The sequence below is a fragment of the Glycine soja genome, chromosome 10 (assembly GCF_004193775.1).
Source record: "Glycine soja cultivar W05 chromosome 10, ASM419377v2, whole genome shotgun sequence".
Classification (NCBI taxonomy): domain Eukaryota; kingdom Viridiplantae; phylum Streptophyta; class Magnoliopsida; order Fabales; family Fabaceae; genus Glycine; species Glycine soja.
The window spans coordinates 42,516,285-42,537,114 of record NC_041011.1 but is presented as its reverse complement, the minus strand read 5'-3'; the positions used below and the strand labels follow the sequence as shown (position 1 = coordinate 42,537,114).

The window sequence follows — 20,830 nt, the reverse complement described above, 5'->3', positions numbered from 1 at the left end:
AGAGCACCAATCCTGTAATTAAACTTTGGTTTCAGTCGTGCTTTCGAGCCTTAGAGAACAACACACCTGTGGCAGCAGGTGCAAGGATTTCCATACTAATTAACTCCATATAATTTCTCTTTGCTTAATCAAGTTTTTTTTATTAAAAAAATTAAGTGAGGATAAGCTCATTGTGAATGATATATCATCACAAGTTTTATAAATAAAAAAAATGAGAACCAAACCTATATATATAAAAAAGAGTGATTCAATCTTTTACCAATTGAATTAAGAGACAAATCTCTTTTATTTTTGTATCTTGATGGAATCCATCAACTTTAACCATATATGGAAAATTTCCAACGAGACTACCACTATTAGTCTATTAAGTTCACAATAATTATAAGAATGAACAATAATACAGAAGGGAATAGCAGTTTTCAATAAGTGTAAGTCATTATTAGAACTTAAAATATTGTAATCGAACAAATGTATGCTAATACTATTAATATTGTAACTGATTCAATGGACCTATCGTACAACAATACGTACAAAAAAATAATTATGAATTGGTACGTGACGGGATGATGCATGCATGTGAATTTTTAATTTGGATCATTAATGACAATTTATAATGCACTATACATCGTATTTACCTGATCTGTCTCAATGGTGTTACTAAAATTCAAAATAATATATAAGTTGAAATAAGCTTTATAGTTTCTGATAAGGTTGACATGTATATATCTATCTTTAATATTTAAAACACTATCAGCTTTACAACAACAAGAACGATAATTTATGATCCTACGTTAATCAAAAGAGAACAATGTAAAACAAGTTATTCTTTATCACTTTACAAACTTCCCAAGTGTTGAGATGATAATTGATGTAACTTCTCGAGTTCTCAAGAAAGATCTTATCAAATATCAATTTCATAAATTACTTCAACAATATTTTGTACATAAATACATTTCAAATTTAGGTTAATTTGTCTGTTTAAAGTTTAACATATATAATATCAAGTTGGGAAGTATTCAATCTCAAACTTAAAGAATGCTTCGGATCGACATGAGCAAGAATCAAGTGAGGGTATAAAGACCTCAATTGAATACGGTGAAAGAGTCATATATGATAGTAGTCACCTTAAGTCACTTCAAAGCTCAAGTTAGTGTGTGTAAGTACTAAAGAAAGAAATTTGATTTAGAATCGGTGAGTATCTCAGCAATGAAAATTACTACTTAAATTTATATATGCATGTCAACTGCTTAATTCCTTGAGCTTTCACCCTAATGCAAATGCCTGAGAATTGAACAACATTACCAATCTGCTGGTGTTTGTGTATGATGTTACCTGCAAATTGGTACCTATCTGGGCCTATTTAATATTGAAAGATTTTAACTATGGGCTTAGCTGACCAACTGTGGGGGATTGTTATTCTCACTCCATTTTTGTTATTCACACCTTCTTGTGCTTTTAAAAAATTATATTCAAAATATAATTTAATGTAAACATATTTTCATTACATAAAATATACAATAAAATCATATTGTAATTATAATGTAGGAAGTGCAAAAATACTCACAATGAAAATATGTTTTCATTGTATATTTTATACAATAAAAATATATTTTCATTGTTAGATTTTTTTAAAACTAGTTAACATATATTTATTTCAAAAAACAATTTATACGTACATTCTTAAGTTTAATTAACCAGAAGACAAACGTTTACATTATATTTTAGTTATGAAATTAGAAGTTGTTGATTTTTTTTTTTTTTACTATACAAGCTACAAACAACTTTTGCTTTTTTTCACATACGCTATATCTTTTTTTTTTTTTCAAAATGGTTTCTTAACCTTCAACAAATAATATCATAAAACCATTTTCAATATACTAATTAGGCAACATTTTTTTTCATCTTAGACTTACAATATTCAGAAGTTACATTAGAGTTCAACTAATTAATTAGATTGTCTCAACACCTATTATTTTCCAGCAATAAAGCTCCAATAATTGATCTTCTTTTAAGAAAATGAACTTTTTTCCTCTTTATTTTTAAAAGAACCTTTTTATCTATTGAAATAAATGTTCATATAATCAATGAATATCAAATCCATTTAATATATATATACACTAACTTACACATTTTTATTTTTTAATACAAATCTGTTAGCAAGTTATAATTAAATAATATCTTGTTCAACTAACTCAATTAGATTTTTTTATTTTTTAATATATATTTCATTAATATATACAATAATACAAATAAAAAAAACTAATTTTACCGCAATTAACTTTTAAAAAATTTACAAACTTATAATTAGTCATTCAATAATTCATTTTTCTCGTCTTATCCTATCTTTCTTTTCCATACTACACCAATCCGATATTCGAAGGCCATACTAAATATCTAGTTAGGGAACCAATTATTTATTTACGTTGTTTTAAGGAACCTTTTCAATAGTATTTATATTTAAGTTTTTAATAATTGTATTATGAAATTGACTTGGTTCGGTTCGGCGGTACCCTACACTCTGTTGTTGTGTTGCTATACCCCCGGTGAGCGGTGACCTCTTCCGCTTTCATCTTCTTCTGTCCAGGATAACTAATATACCCTAATACCCATTTTCTGTTTTGTAATTTCAAGTGTAAATTTATTATCTTTTTGTTGATATAGTGTTCGGAAATGAGGTTAAGGAGTTTCAAGTTTGAACCTTATCTATGTGCCTGAAGCTTGATGCTTTAGTCGTATAGTAGAATCAGATAGCATTGGTTCTAGTTCTACGTGGGCCTTTAACCTATCATACAATACAAGTTTGTTACTTGAGTTTTAGTTTGTTGGATTGGTCACTTGTTTTATGTTGCTTGCAGAGTCAAAGGAGTATTTTGCAGAATAGTAAGGCAAAGTAGTAGTAGTAATTGCTTTCTTTTCATTTGAAACTGAAATCTTCATTATCAGGATTCTCATCATCAACTTTAACATTGCTACAATTTGTTCTCATGTGAATCATGGTTCCTTTCTTTTGTTTTCCTAATTAGATAACTAATGCTGCAGATATTAAGCTGGTTACTTTGGTCAAAGATTTCCGGCATCTCTGTCATGGCAACTAGTAAGTGATGATACAGTTACATTTTTCTCTGTTGTTTAGTCTGCATTTTCTAAGGAATTTGTTCATGTTGGTTATTTTAAGTCACCAATATATCGTATATGTTGGTATGCGATCTTCTTTTGTGGAAAACATTTTTCTCCTTTAAATAATATACTGATTATGTGTTTCCTGCAGGACTTCAGTTTGAGAATAATTGTGAAGTTGGAGTCTTCTCAAAACTTACCAATGCCTATTGTTTGTTTGCTATTGGAGGTTCCGAAAACTTCTACAGGTTCTCATTCTTTTTGAACTAGTGAAAATACACCTCTTTGTGCTTGGTTTCAAATGGATGGAAATTGCCATAACATTTCTCCATATGAATAAATTAACGTGCTGTTTGAAACAGTGGATTTGAGGCTGAGTTAGCAGATGTTATTCCTGTGGTCAAGACCTCCATTGGTGGCACTCGTATCGTTGGTCGTCTTTGTGTTGGTAAAGTTTTTTTCCCCTAGTTGTTAAACACTCCTTGCCTTGGACTATAAACCAGTTTGAATAAATCTTTCAATAAGCACTTCTAGGAAAAGAAAATCAAGAGATAAAATGAATCAAACTTCTCCCATAAGTTAAAAATAGCTTGTGCACTTCAGCTTTTTGTGAAGTTAGATGAGAGAGCTTCTAAAAAATTGAGGTGGATAAGTTGATTTTAACGAAAAAAATTTGATTCATTTAACTTCTTATTTTCTCCTACTATAAGTACTTCTAGAGGAGTTTATTCAATCTGGATCTCTGCCATTGCCTTTAAGTGATGGTTCCACACACTCTTTTTCTGTCAGTGGCATATTCTTCATTTAGTAAAAGAATAAAAAACAGTTACATCAATTTATTTTATTTATTGATTTATTAGATTTAGACCTGTCATAATTAGCTTCCCTATTTATTGGTTTGCAGGAAACAAGAACGGGCTTCTCTTGCCCCATACCACCACAGACCAAGGTGATTCCTATTATTCTGCTGTTTATTTCTATTCACAGTACTGTTTGATGCTATGTTAATGTCAGGTCTTTGCCTCTCAAAACATCTTTGTACCCAACCAACCACCAATTACTCCAATCTTTCTTTTAAATAGCATTGGCAAACTAATCTAACCTCAATTTTCGGGCGTTGTAAATGGTTAAACATTTGTGTACTAGATGTATGAGGTTCTGATTGTGAATGATTGACAGTTCATCCATGGTATACCATACTAAGTACCTTCATATTTTGTAATGGAAGTAAGAGTGATCAAAAGTTGGTCTTTTAGTCTTTGATTTCAGTATGTCATTGCATCATAGATGCTTGGTTTTCAAAGTTCATTTAATAAAATGATCAAACTTTTAATTTTTGAAAAGGACTTTTTGGCAGTACTGTATTTAAAAGTGCTATACATATGATCCTACCCCTCATTTGCCTCCTCCACAACAGTACGAAAATAAATTTTAAGTGGTGCAGAATTAAAAGCTATTCATTCTTGATTCATGCAAAGTAACTGTTGCTGGTGACATAGAATGGAACTCAGCTCCAGTTATGATATTGTACTGACTTATGGTATTGATCTTTCTGACATGGCTGTTGCTGAAGAGCTTCAACATTTGAGAAACAGTCTACCTGATTGTCGCGGTGATTTTTGGATATCAAGCTATTGATTAGCATTGACTCGCAATTTAAGATCACCACCGATCTTTTATTTTTCCGAAGAAAAGGGAGAAAGCTCGAAAAAACCCTATTTTTGAGAGATCAAAGGTCCGGGGGTTGGTTACGCAAAGGGAAGGTACTAGCACCCTAAACGTCTATAGTACTCTATAGGAACCTCTTGCTTATTTTATCTTTATGCTAAATTAATTATTTGTTTTGAAATAAATGCTCAAGTGTGAAAAGATTAAAGAGATAGGTTCGAGGGAAAGGAAAAGAAATGTTTTTGTTATTTTTATTGATTTGGAAAGACAAAGTCTTTTGCCTACATACCCGAATGGGATCAAAATCATGTAGTTCGGGGTAGAAAGTCAAGTGATTGGTTTTGATTGATTTTAAAGTTCGAAAAAAAGAAGAGTTTAGGCAAGATAAGAGGCCGAAAAGGCATAGAAGAAATAAAAGAAGTGAGTTCGATTGATTTTAAATTGAAAAAAAAGTTAGATTGATTAAAGGTTGATTAAAGATTTGATTAAGAAAGAAAGGATAAAGATTGACCCTTTTTTTGAAATTTCGATTATGGAAAGTTTTTTTTTGGTTTTTTTGTTTGACTCTCTTTTTTTTTTTTTTTTAGTTATACGGAGATAAGTCTAAACGCGCCGGATCCCTTAAAATGACGTTGGATCAAGTGAGGGCCCTTTTCCTCGGATACGGTTCAAATCACATGATCGTCCTCGGCGGAAAACATAAAAATAAATGTGAGTGTCGGTGCAGATTCTCATTTTTATTTTTATTTACATTGGACCTAGATACATTCTAATTGACAATAATAAATAAAAATTTCAAATGCATTAAAATAAATATGCTAGAAGAAATAATAAAATGCATGAAATACAAAACAATAAATACATATGGTGCATAAAATAAATAAAGAAAATAAAACGCAAGACATAAAAATAAATATGATGCTGGAAATAAATAAAAGAAAATAAAAATGCAAGACATAAAATAAACATGATGCTAAAAATAAATAAAAAATGCAAGACATAAAGATAAATATAATGCTGGAAATAAAATAAAAGAAAATAAAAATGCAAGACATAAAATAAACATGATGCTAAAAATAAATAAAAAAAAATGCAAGACATAAAGATAAATATAATGCTGGAAATAAAATAAAAAAAGAAAATAAAAATGCAAGACATAAAATAAACATGATGCTAAAAATAAATAAAAAATGCAAGACATAAAGTAAATATGATGCATAAAATAAAAATAAACAAAATAAAAATGCAAGACAAAAAATAAATATGATACTGGAAAATAAAATGCAAGACGTAAAATAGATATGGTGCTGGAAAATAAATAAAGAAAATAAAAAATGCAAGGGCATAAAGTAAATATGATGCATAAAAAAAGTAATAAAAAAAAAAAAAAAGAGAAGAAAAGGGGGTGCAGAAAGTAAAATACTAGAAGGAACAGAAAAAAGGAAATGGGCTCAAAATAAAAAGTGGGCTTAACAGATCAAATCTGAATCGTCAGATTGATCGAAGCGTCCAGATTTGATCATGGGGAGGCACAGTTTTAGCCATTAGATCTTAATCAAACGTCACAAGAGAAGAAGAACAAAGTAAAAACCAAGAGGTGAGACGCATCTGATCAAAACAGGGGATAACATTGGCCGTTAGATCTAGGATCTAACGGTTCAACCCTGATGGTCCATGGGGACACAGAGATCCGCGTGCACCATAGTATTGGTCATGGCAGCAGTATAAATTCGAAAATAAACCCTAAAATAACATAAATCCAATTTCTTCCTCTCTCTAAAGAAACGCTTCAGAAGCTCTCTTCTCTCTCTAACCACACACCGCCGGAAGCTGTTTACCGGCGCAGTGGCTGGCCGGCCATGGGTGGCGGCGCCGCCGCGTCGGAAAAAGAAACTCCTCCTTTTTTAAAAAAACTACATGTTTTGAATTCCTTTTTTTCCCTAGTTCTCAAATCCACCGTTATTTTTTGAAAACCAATACTGATAAAGCCTAGATCTAGCCTTGAATCTTAGAAAAAAAAAAAAGTGAACTACCTTTGTTCTTATGTTATCGTTTAAGCTTCAGAGTGGAAACGGTTACAGTTTGGGTTGTGTGGGTGTGGGTGTCGGCTGATGGTGGTGGTTGGTGTAGGCTTTAGGCCGCGTGAGTGAGTGGGTTACTGTGTTCGCGTGGGTTTCTGTTCTAACGTTTCGATTTCTAGGGAAGGAAATGAATAGTATGAGCAAGATGATTTTGGTTTTTTCTTGTGTTGGTGGTTCACGGAGGGGGAGGGTGGCGCTGAGTGGTGGCTCTGAGTGGTGGCTCTGAGTGGTGGCTCTAGGCTGATGGTGGTGGTTCGCGGAGGAGGAGAGTGGCGGTTGAGTGGTGGCTAGGCCGATGGTGGTGGTTCGCGGAGGAGGAAAGGGGCTGTTGAGTGGTGGCTCGTGGTGGCTAGGCTGTTGGTATTCTGACTGTTCGTATTCACCTCTGCCCTCTCTCTCTCCCTCTGACATGCACAGTAATTAATGCAGCATTTAAAGGACATAATTAGGGTAAAAAACGAAGAGCCCCTCTGGGCCTGGACCGAGAAAACTGAAAAGAAAAAGGAAAAAGGAAAGGAAAAGGAAAAAGAAAGAAAGAAAGAAAGAAAGAAAAAAAAAAAAATAAAACAGCAAAATAAAATAAAATAAAAATAAATAAAAAAAAAAATAATAATAATAATAAAAAAATAAAAAAAACGAAAAGAAGATACTAATAAAGATATTAATAAAAAAACGGAAATAAAAAAAACACTTAATAAAAGGAAAAGAAAAGAAGAAAATAATAACTAAAAAAATAAAAATAATAATAATAAAAAAAGGTAAATAAATAAATAATAATAAAAAGGGGCGTCTTCAAAACAAAATTGAGGTATTTTAAAATACCTCCCTGCCGAAATTTCATCTGAAATGATGGAAATTTCCGGCTTAAAAGACAAGAAAAAAGAAATAAAAACGGGTCAAAAATGGGGTATGACAGATGCCCCTATTTAAGTCTCTTCGTTACGGAGATTTAAAAGTGAAACTTTTAAAGCGACGGGTCGAAGAGATTTAAATACAGAGTACACCATTTTTGACCAATTTCAACTACAAAATGCTATGAATGCACTGTTATGCACGTAATGTTGCGAATGCTTGCGATGCAAGTATGAATGCAAGACGAGGTAAATGGCTTGACTGGGAATAACAAAACCAAATGGTACCCGATTTTGTTAAAGAAAAGGGGTCCGACTGGGGATCACATGGTTTTACTGGGGGTAAATGTCAGCTGTTCGGGTTATTGCCAAACTAGCCAACTGATAAGGAACAAAGATAAATGTCAACTGTTCGGGTTATTGCCGAACTAGCCAATCTGACAAAAACAAAGATACATATCAACTGTCCGGGTTATTGCCGAACTAATCAACTGATAAGAAACAAAGATAGATGTCAACTGTTCAGGTTATTGCTGAACTGATCAACTGACAAGAATTGAAGATAAATGTCAACTGTTCAGGTTATTGCTGAACTAACCAACTGATAAGAAACAAAGATAAATGTCAACTGTTCAGGTTATTGCCGAACTAGTCAATTGACAAGAAACAAAGATAGATGTCAACTGTTCAGGTTATTGCCGAACTAGTCAACTGACAAAAAGACAAAGATAAATGTCAACTGTTCAGGTTATTGCTGAACTAGTCAATTGACAAAAAACAAAGATGAATGTCAACTGTTCAGGTTATTGCCGAACTAGCCAACTGATGACATGAAACAGAGGCAAATGATGCACAAGCTGTTCATTAAAGAAATTGCCACTTGGCGGAGAGAGGGTGACACCTTTGGATCAGACCCATTGGGGATGACACTCGGGGAAATAGAAGGTTACAAATTATTCATGATTGATTGAAATGAAAAGATAAATGAAGCAAGACTCATGATGGTTAATGCAGCCATGTACGCATGATATTGTCTTTATTGTATATGCATGAATGTGTATATGTATGAATGCCTGAATGACGACACGACTTGTATGACTGTATGGAGGATTGACTTGTATGATTGTGTGAATGATAGATTTGATGGAACAAGATTGGACAGGTAAGATGGAAAGTGACCCGACGTCGCATCACAAACACTTGGCAATCTTCAATGGGGATGATGCCACCAGGGTGTATCAAAATAGTGACGGGGTAAAGCCCGGCGTATGCAGCAACTGATGGGGAATAAACATTTCTTGGGAGAACGTGCCAATCCCAAAATACATGGTAGAAGAGCTGGTGCTTCTGTGGTCATGCTTATTATTATTATTATTATTATTTATTTTTTTTTTTTTTTTTTAGAAAACAAAAGCAATTGACCACGTGCAACCTGCAAGGTTTACCCATTCTCATGGTAGCTGTTGACACACCCTTCATCTATTCACGAGTTCAAAGAAAAAGTGTTTTGTTGTTTGTGCTTCTCAAAAAAGACATGAAAGAAAATTTATGATTTTGAGAAATATTTTGTTTCAAATGCTACCATAAAAAAGGAAAGGTTTTATAAGCTGAATAAATGAGAATTCCAAATGAAAGGCAACAGGCTCAAATTTATTTGAAAGAGTGATGACCTGCCAATGGCATGGCTCCACTGATCTTACAAAGTTTTGGAAAATGGTAAATATAAGTTGAAGGTTCATTGAACACAATAACCGTTGTTCCCTCTGACAACCTTGAATTCCACTGTTTGGATGCTTCAGATTCAGGGTCTCCCTGACATTCCATTGTGCCCCAAATGAACAAAGATCATCTCGATGCAGTTACTTTGTCTTTTGATCTTTAACTTTTGCATAGATCGCCCTTTCGGGTTTTCGACCTATCAGGCTAATTATTTTTTTGTTTGATGTCTCTAATTTTTGCCTGGGCCGCCCTTTCGGGTTTTCGACCCACCGAGACGCTCATTTTTGCCTAAGCCGCCCTTTCGGGTTTTCGACTTACCGAGCTGTTCTTTTATTTTTAGACAAAGTATTTCTTGACTGCATCCGCATTCACGGGACGAGGGAGCTCATCCCCATCCATAGTTGTAAGAGTCAGTGCACCACCAGAGAAAGTTCTCTTGACGACATATGGGCCTTCGTAATTAGGCGTCCACTTGCCCCTAGAGTCGGGTTGGAAAGATAAAACCTTCTTGAGAACAAGATCTCCTTCTTGAAACACACGAGGACGAACCTTCTTGTCGAAAGCCTGCTTCATCCTCTGTTGATAAAGTTGTCCGTGGCACAAGGCTTTCATGCGTTTTTCTTCAATTAGATTCAACTGATCATATCTGCTTTGGCACCATTCAGCTTCTGATAACTGGGCCTCCATTAGAACTCTCATCGATGGAATCTCAACCTCCACAGGGAGTACTGCTTCCATACCATACACCAAAGAGAAGGGGGTTGCCCCTGTTGAAGTACGCACTGAAGTACGATACCCATGCAAAGCATACGGTAGCATCTCATGCCAGTCTTTGTATGTGACCACCATCTTCTGCACTATCTTCTTGATATTCTTGTTTGCAGCTTCAACTGCGCCATTCATCTGAGGTCTGTAAGGAGAGGAATTGTGATGCTCAATCTTGAACTCTTCACACAAATCTTTCATCATCTTGTTATTCAAGTTCGTTCCATTATCTGTAATGATTCTGTTGGGCACACCATAACGGCAGATGATCTGATTCTTGATAAAGCGGACCACAACTTGCTTAGTCACATTTGCATAAGATGCTGCTTCAACCCACTTGGTGAAGTAATCAATAGCCACTAGAATGAAACGATGCCCGTTTGAAGCCTTCGGTTCGATTCTACCAATCATATCGATGCCCCACATAGAGAAGGGCCACGGAGAAGAAAGAACATTAAGTGTAGTTGGTGGTACATGAATTCTGTCAGCATAAATCTGGCATTTGTGGCATTTCCTTGCGTGTTTGCAACAATCTGTCTCCATCGACATCCAGTAGTAACCTGCTCTCAACAACTTCCTTGCCATTGCATGTCCATTGGAGTGAGTACCAAAGGAGCCTTCATGTATCTCATGCATCAAAAATTCTGCTTCTTGCTTATCTACACACCTGAGTAGTACCATGTCAAAGTTTCTTTTGTACAAAACATCCCCATTTAGGAAGAAATTACCAGACAATCTTCTCAAAGTTCTCCTGTCTTTGTTGGATACTTCGGGTGGATATTCCTGGCTTTGAAGGAAACACTTGATATCATGGAACCAGGGCTTATCATCAACAACCTCTTCGACTGCAAACACGTGGGCGGGCCTCTCGAGGCGCTGAATTCTGATTGTTGGCAAATTGTTCCGGTGACTCACTTCGTACATGGAGGATAAAGTTGCTAACGCATCTGCCATCTGGTTCTCATCACGAGGGATGTGGTGAAGCTCCACTTTGTTGAAGAAGGTTAGCAAATGCTTCGCATAATCTTTGTATGGAATCAAGCCGGGGTGGCGAGTTTCCCATTCTCCTTTGATTTGGTTGATTACGAGAGCTGAATCCCCGTAAATGTCAAGGTTCTTGATTTTCAAGTCAATGGCTTTTTCAATGCCCAAGATACATGCTTCATATTCTGCCATATTGTTGGTGCAATCGAACTGTAACCTTGCAGCGAAAGGGAGATGATTACCTTCAGGAGTGATAATAACTGCCCCAATTCCATTGCCAAAGACATTCACGGCTCCATCAAAAATCAAACCCCATCTAGACTCGGGATCTGGACCTTCTCCAAGCAATGGTTCATCACAATCCTTCATCTTCAAGTGCATAATCTCTTCATCAGGAAAGTCAAACTTGATGGGTTGATAGTCCTCAATTGGTTGGTGAGCCAAATGATCAGCAAGAACACTTCCCTTAATTGCTTTCCGGGTGCGGTATTCGATATCATACTCGGATAACAACATCTGCCAACGAGCAATTCTTCCTGTCAGAGCGGGTTTCTCAAAGATATACTTGATCGGGTCCATTTTGGATATTAGCCAGGTGGTGTGGTTAATCATGTAGTGACGAAGACGCTTGGCAGCCCAGGCTAGTGCACAACAAGTTTTCTCAAGTAGGGAGTACCTGGACTCACAATCTGTAAACTTCTTGCTCAAGTAGTAGATGGCATGTTCTTTCCTTCCGGTCTCATCCTGTTGTCCGAGCACACAGCCCATAGAATCTTCTAACACAGTCAAGTACATAATCAGAGGCCTTCCTTCAATTGGAGGTATAAGAATTGGAGGTTCTAGCAGATAATTCTTGATACTATCAAAAGCCTTTTGACAATCTTCGGTCCAAACAACCCCTTGATCTTTTCGAAGCAACTTGAATATAGGTCCGCACGTGGCTGTCATGTGCGAGATGAAACGAGAAATGTAATTTAGACGCCCAAGAAAACCTCTCACTTGTTTCTCTGTTTGTGGAACCGGCATTTCTCTAATGGCCCTGACCTTGTCAGGATCTACTTCAATACCTTTCTGACTGACAAAGAAACCTAAGAGTTTTCCAGATCTAACACCAAAGGTACATTTGTTGGGATTCAGTCGAAGTTGGTACTTTCTCAGCCGTTGAAACATCTTCAGCAAGTACTCGACATGTTCTTCTTCAGTGCCTGACTTGACAATCATATCATCCACGTACACTTCTATCTCTTTGTGCATCATGTCATGAAAGAGAGTGGTCATGCCTCTTTGGTAAGTGGCACCTGCATTTATCAACCCAAAAGGCATTACCCTGTAACAAAAGGTGCCCCAAGGCGTGATGAAAGATGTCTTTTCTCTATCTTCAACTGCCATCTTGATCTGATTGTACCCAGAGAAACCGTCCATGAAGGAGAAGACCTTGGACTTTGCAGCGCTGTCAACCAATACATCGATGTGAGGTAGAGGAAAGTCATCTTTCGGACTAGCCTTGTTCAAATCCCGGTAGTCAACGCACATCCTGACCTTGCCGTCCCTCTTTGGAACAGGCACTATGTTGGCTAACCATTGGGGATACTCTGATGTGACAAGAAAACCTGCATCGATCTGCTTCTGTACTTCCTCTTTGATCTTGAGAGCCATGTCAGGGCGAGTTCTTCTCAGTTTCTGTTTGACCGGTGGGCATTCGGGCTTCAAAGGCAAACGGTGCTCCACAATACGGGGATCCAAGCCGGGCATATCTTGGTACGACCATGCGAACACATCGACGTATTCTTTGAGTAATTCAATCACCCTTCGTTTGACAGTTGCCTCAAGCGATGCCCCAATCTTGACTTCCTTCTTATCTTCCTCGGTTCCCAAGTTAATCACCTCTACTACCTCCTCATGAGGCCGAATGGTTTTCTTTTCATATTCCAATAACCGAGCAAGTTCCTTCGGGATTTCATCATCCTCCTCCTCTTCAGCCTCGTAGACAGGAGATTCGTAGTTGGGAGAGGGTGCAGGGTTATTATGTTCAACGGGCTCATAAATGCCTAGTCTGCATATGATTGATGATTGATTTTAGAAAATGAGTGAACAATGCGGACTTTTTATAATTAATTGAAATCAGAAAACAAAAATAAAATATTTTGGGTTTTTTGTGTTACCATTTTCCAGAAAGAGCAATAAGCATAGATATCGGGATAAACCACATTTTCCATTAATAAGAGTAGTGCTTGAAACAAAACAGCCCTACATAATTGCGCTTTCGTCCTGGGCAAGACGAAAGGATCCTTTTTTGAAAAACAAACAAACAGAAAAACAAAGACACATTACTTTGATGCATGAACCACTGAAGGGATGTCAACCGCGTCCCAGTTGCGAACAAGTTTTCCAGGTGTGACAAATGCAAGCACTATCTCTTCAGGAGCATCTTCCAAGACAGCATTGGCTTCTGGCGAGTTGTTGATGAACCCGGCGCTACAAAAGGTGCTAGTAATGGAGCTTGATCCAACACTGTTCGTTGCGGATCCTGCAGAAGAAGCAAATCCCAGTCCTTCACGGTTTTTACTCTCCAGCAACTGCACAACTTTTCCCCATCCTACACCTGTTCCTTCCTGCACCACTTTCTGTGCGCTCTTCCAAGTAGCAAAAGATACTTCATTTTTCTCTGGCTTTTTACCCTCTAAAGTCAGGCCTTGGAAAGAGGTTCCTTCTGTTTCATCAGCACCAATAAAGGAAAAAGCTGACAAATGACTAACCAACAAGGCTTCCTCTCCACTCACAGTGATCAATTTCCCATTTCTGACAAACTTCAGCTTTTGATGCAAGGTGGATGTCACGGCCCCAGCTTCATGGATCCATGGCCTACCCAAAAGGCAACTGTATGCGGCTTGGATATCCATCACCTGGAATGTAATTTGGAAAACAAACGGCCCAATTGTAACGGGCAAATCAACCTCCCCGATAACAGACTTTCTTGATCCATCAAACGCTTTGACAACCACCCCGCTTCTTCTCATGGGAGGCCCCCGGTAGGAAAGTTGGTCTAATGTGGATTTGGCCATTACATTCAATGAGGAACCAGTGTCCACAAGTACATTCGACAGAGCATCTGACTTGCAGTTCACCGATATATGTAACGCCAGATTGTGGTTCCTCCCCTCCTCAGGAAGCTCTTCATCACTAAAACTTAAATTATTGCAGGCAGTAATGTTTCCTACTATACTGTCCAATTGATTAACAGTCACGTCCCTCTCCACAAAAGCTTGGTCCAACACCTTCATTAGAGCCTCACGGTGTGCTTCTGAGTTCAATAGCAGAGACAAAATGGATATCTTAGAGGGAGTTTGCAACAACTGGTCTACTACTTTATACTCACTCTTCTGGATCAGTTTCAGAATTTCGTCATGATCAGAATTCTTGCTAGTCCCATTGGATTGGCCTACTTCCTTCCTTGTACCGGGGCCATTCACTGTCGCCTGTTTAACTGCCGGATCATTCACTTTCTTTGCAAACAATGTGGGGATAACACGTCCATTCCTTAGAACTTTACCGTCACTAGCAATGTTGTCCACAGAAATCGCAGGAGTTAGAGAGGGCAAAGGCACCTCCTGCCCACCTTCCAACATCGTGGCACTATACTTGTAAGGGACCGCTTTTAGAGAAGCATACGGCATAGGTCCTGGCAAGCTAATCACCAGTGGAGTAGTAGTTGATTCCCCACTGTTATAGCTTATTTCCAACCGCTGAAACTCAGGGGTGATGACGCACACTTCCTTGTCCTTCCTCGTGATGATTAGTTCTCTATTGTCTATCAGCCTTTGTATGTCCTCTTGTACCTTCGGGCATCCTTTTACATTCACAGGACATATTTCACACGCTGCATGATCATGGTCAAACAGAGCTGCCTCGCACATCTTGATATGTATTGGGACCAGGGGAGTTCGGACGTGCTGGACGTTCAGGATGACACCGTCTTCATCACAATCTTGTATCATGTTGACAGCAGGCCCATGGTTCGGCAGAGGGTTCGCCTGAACATTGGGATTCTGATCTTTGAAGGATAGCAAGTTGGCCCGGACTAGTTTTTGCACTTCATTCTTCAGGACATAGCAGTTTTCAACGTCATGACCTGGGGCCCCTTGGTGGAAAGCGCAGGTTAAATCATGACGAAACCAGGGAGGTAAAACATCTGGTGTACGAGGGGGTGTTCTGACCTGGACAAGGTTTTTGGCGAGCAGGGCGGGGAGTAAGTCAGCATATTTCATCGGGATTGGATCAAAGGTTGTTTTCTGGCGGTTTTGTGAATGATATGGTTGTTGGGGGGTCTGCGGGCGATTTTGTTGTTTTTGAGGGTATTGTGGCTGATGGTATTGTTGTGGAGGGTATTGTTGTGGAGGGTATTGTTGTGGAGGGTATTGTTGTGGAGGGTACGGGTAGGGGTAATGTGGCCTTTGTTGGTGATATGATGGGTTTGGGATAGTGGATGCGACATTCGCAACCTGACGATATGGGGTGAAATTCTGCTGAGGCTTACCATGAGCTACCATTCCCACCTCTTGATCTTTCTTCTTCGCAAAGTGGCCTCCAAACTTCTTGGCATTACTTGCGGCAGGGGTACTTTCCACAGCCAAACGTCCCTCTCGGACACCTTCCTCTAATCGCACACCCATGTTGACCATTTCAGTGAAGTCTGTTGGTGCACTTGCAACCATTTTCTCGTAATAAAACTGGCTCAGGGTCTTCAGAAATATTTTGGTCATTTCCCTTTCTTCCAACGGCGGGACAATCTGGGCAGCCACTTCCCTCCAACGCTGGGCATACTCCTTGAACGTTTCCTTCTCTTTTGTGTCATCGCACGGAGCTGATCACGATCTGGGGCCATGTCCAAATTGTACTTATACTGCCGGATGAACGCTTCACCCAGGTCATTGAAAGTACGAATGCTCGCACTGTCCAAATTCATATACCACTTCAGAGCGGCCCCAGTCAGGCTGTCCTGAAAGAAATGAATAAGCAGCTTATGATTGTCAGTATACATGGACATTTTCCGCGCGTACATCACCAAGTGACTGCGGGGACAAGAGTTCCCTTTATACTTCTCGAAGTCTGGCACCTTGAACTTGTGAGGGATAGTAACATTTGGGACCAAGCATAATTCACAGGCGTCCTTCCCGAACAGATCTCTTCCTCGGAGGGCTTCGACTTCCCTTTGCATACCATCAAATCTTTCTTGGAGTTCTTCCATCTTGTCGAAGGCTACAACATTTTCAGCTTGGAAAATTGGTTCAACCTCTTGTTGAATAGTGTGAATCAGTGGAGCTGAATAAGTCATTGCAGCTTGAGGGAAAGAGGTACTGGGTTGCGGAACCGGTGCTGATTGCTGAGCAAAAGGAGGTGGAGCTTCAGATACAGCGGGCTGGGAGCTTCCACAGACTGGAGGTGGCATTCCCCATGTACAACCTGGAGGCAAAAAGAGGGGTGGAGAAGTCACCGTAGATAGCGGGGTTGTGCTCACCAAAGGCTGCTCTACAGCAGCGGCGGCAGCTTGAGAGTTCTGGGCTGACAGGAGTGCACTCATCATGGTCGTCAACCTATCCATTCCCTCTCGTAAAGTGGCAACCTCCTCCCTGAGACTCTGATTTTCTTGTTCAACTATATCCATCCTCTTCCGATTGGCCCTAGTGTTGTAAATGCGAGTTGGTTTGTGGAGAATTCGTCGGGCCACTTTCCTTGGGCGGCGGTTGATTGACTCCCCCCTTTTTGAAGTAGTGAACACAGTGTGAGACTCGATTTAGAAACCATGAATGCAACATGATGCATGCTTATGCTTATGCAAAAAGAAAGGGAACAAATTATTATCGAAGAACTTGTTAGAGAAATTGTAAACATCATAAACTGAAACACTTCACTTAAGCATTGGAATATTACAAAGAAATTTTTTTTTTTTTTTTTTTTTTTTTTTTTTTTTTTTTTACAAGTCAAGAGATTTCGGGAGCTAAAATCTAAACATAAGGTCCTAAGAACTTCAGACTCAAACTCCCGGAGTAGATGGATCCTCGGAATCTGAATGTGCACGGGAGAACAAATCCATAAACCTCCTCTTCCTTCTAGCATCTCGGTGGAGCAAAGCGTCTTTCCGACGAAGCAAGTCGTCCTTCTCAACCATCCTCTGGTTCTGGATAAAAAGCTCACGGCTCTGTTGGGCTATCTTCCCCTTCAAAGTCTCATTCTCTTGCTCGAGCTCCTGGCATCTCCTCTTCCAAGTTTCTTTTTCTTGCCTTTCTTTGGTTAATTGTTCATGAAACTCTTCCTTAGTATCAAAGGGGATAGGCAAGGATGATGGTGGGATGGTGGACGATAGGTATCTAGGTAAGCGGTAGGGTAGGCCAAAGCTCTTGGTCCTATCAATAACCCACTGGGTGTAAGATTCATGTACATAGTCTGATTTCTTTCCCAACTGACTTCTGTTGAGTCTGCGGATAGCGCTCCAAGCTTGTGCGAATCTTTCCCTTTTGTTCGAATGATCTCCATGGTTAAGATAGAATTCATTAGTCAAGGCAAAGTTGTTTGGTTTTGTCTTTATCGGGTACCCAAATTGTCGTCGAGCGAGAAGCGGGTTGTAGCTAATTCCGCCACGCATACCCAAAAGAGGTACGTTGGGATATTCACCACAACTCACAATAATCTCTCCAACATCACTAGCTGCTTGGTACCAAACAATGTCAGATGGGTCAAGAGTCATGATTCGGCGAGGCCAAGAAAGCTTATCATCATTGGTCTTGAAGGCACGGGATTGAGGTAAGTGGAAGGTAAACCACTGATAGAGTAAAGGTGCACAACAAGAAATGGTTCCACGGCCAGCCTGGGTACGGTCATGGATAGAATGGTAGGTATCGGCGAGTAGAGTGGGTACGGGGTTCTTTGTAAGAAAGATCTTAATGGCATTGATATCGATGAAGTTGTCAATATTTGGGAAGAGTAAAAGGCCATATATAAGGAGGGCTAGGATAGAATGGAAGGCAAGTATACTAGCTGCTTCAGCAAATATGGAGGCTTGTTGGTAGAGGAAGTGGGTGGGAAGACCTTGGAGGCCTCCTTTAGAGGTAAGGTTTGCTTGGATGATAGAGGTTTTAAGATGGAGGGCGGCTGCGATGTCGGAGGGTTTAGGGGTAGGCTCAAAACCATGGAAAGGTATCTTGTCTGGTACGGGTAAACCAACTAGGTAGGAGTACTCTTCAAGTGTGGGGACAAGCTGGTAATCGGGAAATGTGAAGCAATGGTAGAGCGGGTCATAGAACTGAACCAGGGTCTCTAGGCATCCTTCCTCAACATCTACTCTAAGAATTCTGAGCAACTTCCCATGATGAGCTTGAAAATCAACTGGATCACTTACTAAAGATGCTAGCTCCCTTAATCTCAACAGGTCTGTTTTTTGAAAAGGTACTTCCTAGTGCTTCTCAGTGGGATGTCCATATCTACAAAGTTTACAAAAAGCTTGTCTAAGTCCTTCGATAATTTGGATGAAAAAAAAGAGTTTATGCATGGATGCATGTATGCATGATTATGCCACAGTATGGAGAAAACATGGTGAAGTTAAGTCCAAAATGTTGGAGTTAAGGGTAAACACGCCATTTGGTAAGGACTATGGTTTCATATGTACCTGTATCACGGGTTCTACCAAGTTCCCAAAGTCATTGACCACTTCCGGATATTGTCGGATTACGGGACTACTCCCGGTCCAACAACGTCCATAGGAAAGCCTCGTTTGAGTGTAGTATCGCGTATCAACCAATTCAAGACTACTCTTGATTAGCCACCGCACTACGTCCTAAAAGGCTAAGATGGGTTAAAGGTAACTAAAGGTCCTCAACTTCATAGGTCGCTTGGAAATATTAATGCTGAACACGACTACTCATGCCAACATAGTAATATTCCCAAGATCCCTCCATTGAGCGGGGTTATCACATGTGCCACATCCGAAACTCACTCTCGGAAAGACACTATGATTATACCACCATCCTATCTTATGTTTCCCTCAAGTCCGGGTGTAGGACTTATCTCACCACTCACGTAAAAGATAAACACTTAGGCACGTATTTACAGTTTCAAATAATAATAAAGCATAAAGATGAAGAAAAACAAGATAGGTTTAACCCACTTAGGAGTGTGATCCCCAGTGGAGTCGCCATTTTTCTGTCGCGGTGATTTTGGATATCAAGCTATTGATTAGCATTGACTCGCAATTTAAGATCACCACCGATCTTTTATTTTTCCGAAGAAAAGGGAGAAAGCTCGAAAAAACCCTATTTTTGAGAGATCAAAGGTCCGGGGGTTGGTTACGCAAAGGGAAGGTACTAGCACCCTAAACGTCTATAGTACTCTATAGGAACCTCTTGCTTATTTTATCTTTATGCTAAATTAATTATTTGTTTTGAAATAAATGCTCAAGTGTGAAAAGATTAAAGAGATAGGTTCGAGGGAAAGGAAAAGAAATGTTTTTGTTATTTTATTGATTTGGAAAGACAAAGTCTTTTGCCTACATACCCGAATGGGATCAAAATCATGTAGTTCGGGGTAGAAAGTCAAGTGATTGGTTTTGATTGATTTTAAAGTTCGAAAAAAAGAAGAGTTTAGGCAAGATAAGAGGCCGAAAAGGCATAGAAGAAATAAAAGAAGTGAGTTCGATTGATTTTAAATTGAAAAAAAAGTTAGATTGATTAAAGGTTGATTAAAGATTTGATTAAGAAAGAAAGGATAAAGATTGACCCTTTTTTGAAATTTCGATTATGGAAAGTTTTTTTTTGGTTTTTTTGTTTGACTCTCTTTTTTTTTTTTTTTTTTTTTTTTAGTTATACGGAGATAAGTCTAAACGCGCCGGATCCCTTAAAATGACGTTGGATCAAGTGAGGGCCCTTTTCCTCGGATACGGTTCAAATCACATGATCGTCCTCGCGGAAAACATAAAAATAAATGTGAGTGTCGGTGCAGATTCTCATTTTTATTTTTATTTACATTGGACCTAGATACATTCTAATTGACAATAATAAATAAAAATTTCAAATGCATTAAAATAAATATGCTAGAAGAAATAATAAAATGCATGAAATACAAAACAATAAATACATATGGTGCATAAAATAATAAAGAAAATAAAACGCAAGACATAAAAATAAATATGATGCTGGAAATAAATAAAAGAAAATAAAAATGCAAGACATAAAATAAACATGATGCTAAAAATAAATAAAAAATGCAAGACATAAAGATAAATATAATGCTGGAAATAAAATAAAAGAAAATAAAAATGCAAGACATAAAATAAACATGATGCTAAAAATAAATAAAAAAAAATGCAAGACATAAAGATAAATATAATGCTGGAAATAAAATAAAAAAAGAAAATAAAAATGCAAGACATAAAATAAACATGATGCTAAAAATAAATAAAAAATGCAAGACATAAAGTAAATATGATGCATAAAATAAAAATAAACAAAATAAAAATGCAAGACAAAAAATAAATATGATACTGGAAAATAAAATGCAAGACGTAAAATAGATATGGTGCTGGAAAATAAATAAAGAAAATAAAAAATGCAAGGGCATAAAGTAAATATGATGCATAAAAAAAGTAATAAAAAAAAA

The 20,830-nt window shown here is 38.1% G+C and overlaps 1 protein-coding gene across 1 annotated transcript in view; it reads left to right on the top strand.

Annotated features, from left to right (window-relative positions):
• Positions 1-2,492: 2,492 nt before the first annotated feature.
• Positions 2,493-20,830, top strand: part of LOC114371186 (eukaryotic translation initiation factor 6-2-like) — a 33,434-nt gene continuing 15,096 nt past the window's right edge. The window contains exons 1-6 of the mRNA XM_028328626.1: positions 2,493-2,543; positions 3,040-3,094; positions 3,269-3,365; positions 3,480-3,565; positions 4,022-4,066; positions 4,691-4,717. Of these exons, the coding sequence (XP_028184427.1) occupies positions 3,085-3,094; positions 3,269-3,365; positions 3,480-3,565; positions 4,022-4,066; positions 4,691-4,717 (265 nt within the window). The 5' untranslated portion in view covers positions 2,493-2,543; positions 3,040-3,084. The remainder of the gene's footprint in view (positions 2,544-3,039; positions 3,095-3,268; positions 3,366-3,479; positions 3,566-4,021; positions 4,067-4,690; positions 4,718-20,830) is intronic.